A 7,224-nucleotide genomic window follows, 5' to 3' on the forward strand; every position below is an offset into this window, starting at 1 on the left:
CGTACTAAGCAGGCCTATCAGTGGATACGATCCAAATTGTTTTGATTCTGTAGCTTTTCTGGTATTAAAGAACGTCATACCACCTGTTAACCAAACGATATCTCCTCGGCGGAATTATTTGCCAAATTTGTTTTACTGAAAATTTCCGTGGCTGCAATCGCACCAGTAATTAAACACTTGAATGTATTTCTTTTTTATTCTCTCCTCTTATGGTCTCGCTAAAATTAAAACCCTCCTGTTGTGAACCGCCTTTGATCGCAAGGTACTCTTTAATATCATGGGTAAAGCCAAAACCAATCTTAGTATAAAACCAACTCCGAGCTCCGAGTCGGGTTGTCAAACACGACTTCGTGTACATCATGAAGTTTACCGTTCATGTCGGGGACAGGCGTTGCGTGGGCTGAAATGCAGCACCCGGATTATCGATTGCGACAGCAGGTCTGCACATGTACACCGAATCTGGCGCTCTCCGAGATGAGGTTGAAAGTTTTCATCTGATCAATTTGAATCAACGGAGCTTTCGTGGCTGCGTGGTAACGCTGCTGACTTACATACAGGCAGACTCCAAAAGAAAAATATACGGCATTCTCATCAATGTCTATGCATTTTACTCGGATTAAGCAACTTTGCAGTCGAAATTTAACCTCACTTTACTATTGCTCATCTCTGACTTCTTCCTTAAATAAGAATGAGCTGAACAATAACTCTAACAAAAGAACAGATCAAATGACCGGCCTTAATGTGTACTTTTTATCGACAGTACGTACGAGAACCGTGAGTCTCTGCATTGCATTTTGCGCTAAGTAAGTGGAGAACAAAGGCTCCTATTTCGAGCCCATTGCAACCTTCAATAATAAACTTACTAACTTAAAAGAAGCGTAGGGAATCATTTCATATGTCCCTTACATAGGAGGTGATTTGGTGATTTTTTTTTTCATATTCTTAACTCAACCTGTACACCCCTTACACATGTACGTAAACACGTGAATCCGATACAGCACGTGCGATTAATGTTTGAATAATGTTCTACAAAATACTCTTTGTCAACAAGAAATAATCATGTAATACCAGTATAGCATTGTCTCTGTAGCGCAAGACGTTAGAACATAATGAATCATAATTTTATGACAAAAAGACATTTATTCAAATGATCGACTCTAACGCAGATAAACGTTTGAAAATAAGTTGCATGGAAAGCTTGTGTAAGGCCTTTTGATTTCATTGTCCAATTAATAGTGAAAAGTTATTCGGTCCTGAGCAGTACAAAGTATCGGGTGTAAATGGCTGCTGGAGACGGTTATCTAGTCCAAGGATTTTCTGTATCTCTGGTTTTCGCAGCCAAGCTAATTTCTTCCTAATCATGGGATGAGTATGGTCCCAGTGTTGAAGGATGAAATCCGGTGTCACAAGATACGATTGGTTGCCTTTCAGTTTTGGCTTCCCTGGAATCTTTATGTAAGGACCTGGCTGTAGAGTACCTGGACTTTGGCGCGAAGACGTTCCTTTTAATACAGCTTCAATTAATGGGTTGACTTTGGGAGGATTAGTTTTTGTTTTCTTCAGCAAAGCAGACGAGATGTAGTCTCGCGGCATTTCGTAATCAAAATTTTGCTTGTACCTGTCCTTTGAGATAATTCTATTTGAAATACTATTAGCAACATGCAACGAATTGCACTGAATGCGATACCTATGATACAGCATCGAAATCAGCTGACGAGTCATCCAGGCGCCATTAAACCACGATTCACAGTCTAGTTGCAAATCGTAAGGTACCAGAAATGACAGTGTATCCTTGTGGAAAGCATTCAAACACTCATCAAAATCCCAGTTCAAGTTCACGGGCTCTTTTGTATTGACAAACTGTCTACTCATATCTTGGTAACGTACGTGCCCCACAGCAGGTTGGTAATACATAAGAAACTCCTCGAACAGCTGAAAAGGGTCCGAGGGCATCTTGGGCCAAGGTTTCCAATTGACCTGTCCATCCGACTTAACTGAAAGCTCCAGGTCGTCGTCCATGAATATATAATAAAGATAACCGCCGTCTTTCATTTGGGACGCTAAGTTCACCGCGTGCTGCAGAAGCACATTTCTTCCAGAAGCAGCGGAGGTGTCTGGGGCGTAAATATCACCTGACCTGTCTGCAAATGTCAGCCAAATGACGTCACGTTCGTTTGTTTCTTGTAATCCTTTGATGTCCCCCTTTGAAGGGCTTTCAATGAGATACACAAATCTCTTCCCAGTCGTCTGGCTGTAATTTCTCGGTCGTACAACTGCATACCTTATTTCAAATATAAAACTTAGGGACTTAGGTAAGCCTACCCAAGCATTTGGTCTTTTCATGTTTCGTGTCTTTGTGTCCCTGTTGTCTCTGTAGTTCACCACTTTGCTTCGACTCACCCATGAAATTAGAAACACTGAGGCAAATATGATAGTCGAAAGAAAAAGGAATCTCTTAGATATCCGCATTGTCTTCGGTAGTCGTTCCAGTATGTTGGATCATTCATGTACGAATTCACACATCTGAAATCTAAAAACATTAATAAAATAATGTTTTCATTTCCTTATTATTTTTTTTTTTAATTTCCAAACCCATACAATAATCATATATCGACAAAAGTATCAGGGGTGGATCCAGGATTATTTGAAGGGGGGTCCGCGGATGAAAAGCCGACCCCCCCCCCCCAACAATTCTAATTTCATGAGGAGACCAGAAATCGAAGGGGGGGGGGGGGGGGTCAGGACCCCCTGCTTCCCCTCCTAATCCGCCACTGCGTGGATTGATACTTCGAAATGGTCTTGGTCGGTCAAATTGAATTTGTTGTAGCTTCTTTTATGTAAATTATTTATGCAGATAAAGACTCCGAACCCGCATTACGGAACGACCCCGGATTATGGAACAAAACTTGAAGTTTGTCCTTTTTTCCCAGAATGCAGAGCGTAAACAATCCCCGTTTCCACGTAAGTTTCAGGCGTCTGCTACAATGTATCAAACATGCTATGAAGACGCACACTATGACCTGACACAACTGGAGTGTTAGCGTTTGAAAGTTCGTTGCTCTCAAATTTGATAAAAAATAATAGTGAACTTACATTTATTCAAGTAGGTTTTAAAGTCGTTTACTGTCCTCTCTCGTCTGCATATGTTACTGTCAGTTTCCGATCACGATTTCTAACAATTTTATATCGGTTACGGGTAGTTACATCGATCGCTGTCCCTCTTTTACTTCTTTAGTATGTTGTAACTTGTCTCGTCTCTTACGTTGTTTGTGTTTATAGTTCTCTGCGAATTGAAATCATTTTCAAAACGTCCACTTTCAAGAGTAACAAGCAAAGCTGAAGTATTCCAAGATCTCATAAAAATGGCTTGAATGTTCGGCAACGCTGTGGGTGCTTTCTGTGTCAACTGCCGCTAGAGGACGCTACGAGCGCTATTAGGCTCATGCGTCTTGTGCCTTTGATAAATTTGTTCTCACAAAATAACACTTCACGGTGACTTTTTATAATTGGACTTTATGAGAAAAAAAAGTTACTGACCTTGTTAATGCACGATGAATTTCAGCATACCAAAGAGAAAAATTCGCCCACTGCTACCGTCAGTGCCGTAGGCCTAAGGGATGACTCGTTTTCAGTATTTATAAGAGGCGGCACGTAGGCTATATTTGACGTGCCAAAGACGAACATTTTTCATCATATTTAAAGTAGGCCTATACAAAAGACACATGTTTGAATTTTTTCCGATGAAAATAATAAAAAATCAAAATAGATACCCTTAACTTATTAATCATTTAGCAGGTTTGCGCCTTTCATCTATCTCTATCTTGTAGGCCTATCTTCTTCTTCTTCTCTTTTTCCTAAATATACCATAGGTGCTCTCAAGGGAGGGGTGCATGGGAAGTTGGCCCTCAGTCACTCTGATGAGGCAGCTCTAGCCGACTACTGCCTTTTAATGACCGACAGGGGGTTTACCCTCACTAAAGACTTGGTCTGCACATTTGCCCTGGCGGTGGGAAAGAATAGGAATATGGACACGAACTTTTCAGCGTCGAACGGCTTGGTGGGATCGGTTTAGGAATCGACATTCCGAGTTGTCGCTTAGAAAACCGGGACAGATAAATAGGTGCAATATTGTAAAAAAAAATCCATGGTAAATAAATGAAAAATAATTAAAATGCATTATGAAAAATGAATTTTGTCTTTAGATGAAGATAAACACGGATATTGGAAAATAAGAAAGCATGATTTAGGCTAAATATGAGTCAATTTTTACATTAACATGGTGAAGTTTCTTTTTTTTTTTTCAGAGGTCGAGCGGTAATGTCACAGAAAACATTTGCAGATTTTTTTTCTTTTTTTTTTTTATGCTAAAAGATACGTTTGTAAAGCATAATCTTACGAGAGGTCGATCACTTCTTCCGGCCATATTACAGTTTTGGAATGTGCCAATGCATTGGGGGATATAAGTTCTTCTGAACTTCGGGTACGGTTGTTCTCCCTCTGCATACTTTGATACAGATAAATATCTGGATTGGTTTCAAAAGGTTGAGTTGTTAATGTTTCCTACAAAAGAATTATTTTGGACTTTTGGAATGTTGATCAAGAGACTTCGAAAATGCACGACGATTTTAAATGCAGACTTGATATATAGTATTTTTTTTTCCAAATCATTTTTCATCAGTTTTTTTTTTCCGATTTTGCTGACTTATAAATGAAAATAAGAATTAAAATATACGATAACTTTTAAAAATCTCTTTGTTGTCACAGCAACGGTCACTGTTACGCCTGACCTCATCTGGCTGCTTCCATGGCTCTCAAGCGGCAAGGGATTCCTTGGGATAGGTTTTTAGAGTTTAATCCAGAATAACATTCCCGGCATCGGTCAAAACTTGCCCAATTTGGTTCAGTTTTGTTGTAGGCCGTTGATTCGACTAGTAATAGTCTATCCACATATTTTCTATATAACTGCTCATTCCGTTGGTTCTGTAAAGTATCTGCTAAAAATTAAAAGTGCCCTTTGTGAACTGATAATCCCATCGTGCAACCTGAAATTGCTCCTAAGGCCCCCCCCCCCAATCAAATGATAGTCACGTGGTTCCCTGAATATTACACTTTATTTGATGTGGTTCAGGATTTCATCGATGACTGCCATTGGTGTTTAAATTGGCATCAGTGTGATATCCACTGACGCTGTCAGTGACCCTAGTCACTTTAGACGCGGTACACGCCTCTTCAGGATGTCTGTTAACTATGTTTTGAGTAGTTGAGCGGTAAGGGTGAAATCTGACCTCAATAAAGAAAGCCGGGCGGTTTAAGTGTTCTACCCAGAAACGGTCATGGTTCCCAATTCATTAGAGAAACAGACGAAGATGTTTTACTGTTTACAGTGTCTTCCTCAGAGGTATTCTAACCTGCTAAATCCAGTTTGGTGTTTGCTAATGGCCTTGAAAAAGACGTTTTGGCGGCAACTTGTCCCTCATTCTGAACTGACTGGGTGGCTTTTGTTCAGTTGCATATATTTTGTAGCGACACACCTAACCATACAATTTTTTTTCACATATCTAATATGAGATCAGAGTTTTTAGAAAAAAAAAGAACGCATTTTACTTAGGTATACCTTTGAAACTGAAACATTTCATATTAAATGTCAAGTCTGTATATAAATTATGTTGCACGTTTGCCCAGGGCCACTAGTGCTCTAGAAATTCACATATTATGTCAAGTAGACTAAGTGTTAAAGAGACAAAACGATTATCGATGTGCGATTATCGATGAGCCACAATCCCCCCACCCTCACCCCCCCACCCCCCACCCTCACTGCACTTCTGCATGAACACGTATCAAATAAGTGGCAAATTAATTTTGGTGAAAGTTATTCTTAATTACTGTGGATTGTGATTTTCAAGTTTTATCAACTTCTTGGATTTCTGAATAGATGATTTCATTGCCAGCGTATCATATAAGTACTCGTATCAAATAAGTGCTAAATTAATTTTGGTGCAAGTAGTTATTGTAAATTACTGTGAATTATGATTTTCAAGTTTTTTTAAGTTTCAAGTTGTTTTCAAGTTGACTGATTTGTGAATAGATGATTTCAACGCCAACTGTGGTCACTCCCCCCCCCCCCCCCCCCCCCCCCTCAATGGCATATCATTGTTGGCCGGTAACATTTAGGACCGATTTATTAAAAACAATCCCATTTTCCATATCTAGATAACCTACATATATTTCACCAGATATATCGTTTTAATGTGTCAAACTGACGGTTTTGCTGATAAGCTTTGGAATATGAGCAATCAAGCACTCCAGACTGACTACCAATTTAGATACGGTAATTGTTTGCTGATGTTTATATTGTAAACAAATACAGCACCAGCTGTAGCGGCGGTTAAGCACAGTATATCTGAAACGTTCACGCAATATATTTAGAGGCCAATATGATTATATACCGAGAGAGAGCGAGAGAGAGAGAGAGAGAGAGAGTAGAATTTGGCCAAAGACGATACGTAGGCTATACATGAATTCGGGTCTGGAGGGATACAGCTTGGCCTGGGTTCCTTTACACCCCTGTGTGTAGTATAACCTGGAACAGTCTATGACCTGATGTACTCTGGCCAAGGTCAAGCAATACCCGGATTTCCTCTATTTACTCTGGGCAAGGGTTATTTGGCTTTTTGCGCGACACCAGTGCCTTCGTATAATTGTAGGTGCAATTCGTAAGATAGCAAAGAAAGTTGGGACGAGTGAAATGGGGCACGTTGTGGCTCTCTTCACAGGTGCCGATTCAATAAAAAAAAATTATGACAGTCTTCCAAATTATCTTTGTTGATACATCTTTTTGACCGTCTTCCATTTCAGTCGATGAAAAACGATGGGGAAAAGAAACCATGGTATAAAGTCTAATCTCGAGAGAGAGGATAACTTTAACCTTAAATAATGAAAATTTAAAGACAATTTAATACTATTTGTATGGATTCCTTGCGGCGCGTAACATACGTACCCGGTACAAGTAACTTATTATTCATCGCCGTATTAGATGTCTGAAAAAGGTCCTTGGCTTGTGTTCGAATGTAGAATATGGACATGACTAATTAGTTTTAAAAATTAACATTAATAAAGGTAATGATACTGTTTACTATCACGAGCAAATTACCTGTGTGACAACGTCTCCTTGTTTCTGACCACGCACCTGACATGAATCAACTGGTTTATTAGCACAGGACTCAA

General features: G+C 39.6%; 1 protein-coding gene across 3 annotated transcripts; it reads right to left on the bottom strand.

The window, feature by feature from the left end:
- Positions 1-361: 361 nt before the first annotated feature.
- LOC106175461 (uncharacterized) lies at positions 362-7,224 on the bottom strand. Of its 3 annotated transcripts, none has more exons than XM_013557484.2 (2): positions 7,151-7,224; positions 362-2,530 (listed from the first exon to the last, which is right to left on the bottom strand). In XM_013557484.2, exon 2 carries the CDS (start codon positions 2,467-2,469, stop codon positions 1,219-1,221), a length of 1,251 nt encoding a protein of 416 aa, XP_013412938.1. In that variant the 5' UTR covers positions 2,470-2,530; positions 7,151-7,224; the 3' UTR covers positions 362-1,218. The 3 variants fall into 3 exon arrangements, with proteins under 3 accessions (XP_013412938.1, XP_086854832.1, XP_086854831.1); XM_086998706.1 differs by lacking the exon at positions 7,151-7,224 and adding an exon at positions 3,094-3,391 and having other exon boundaries at positions 362-2,523; XM_086998705.1 differs by lacking the exon at positions 7,151-7,224 and adding an exon at positions 3,094-3,391.

This window comes from Lingula anatina, unplaced genomic scaffold (genome assembly GCF_051362555.1).
Source record: "Lingula anatina isolate TDL-2025a unplaced genomic scaffold, LinAna3.0 unanchor82, whole genome shotgun sequence".
Lineage (NCBI taxonomy): Eukaryota > Metazoa > Brachiopoda > Lingulata > Lingulida > Lingulidae > Lingula > Lingula anatina.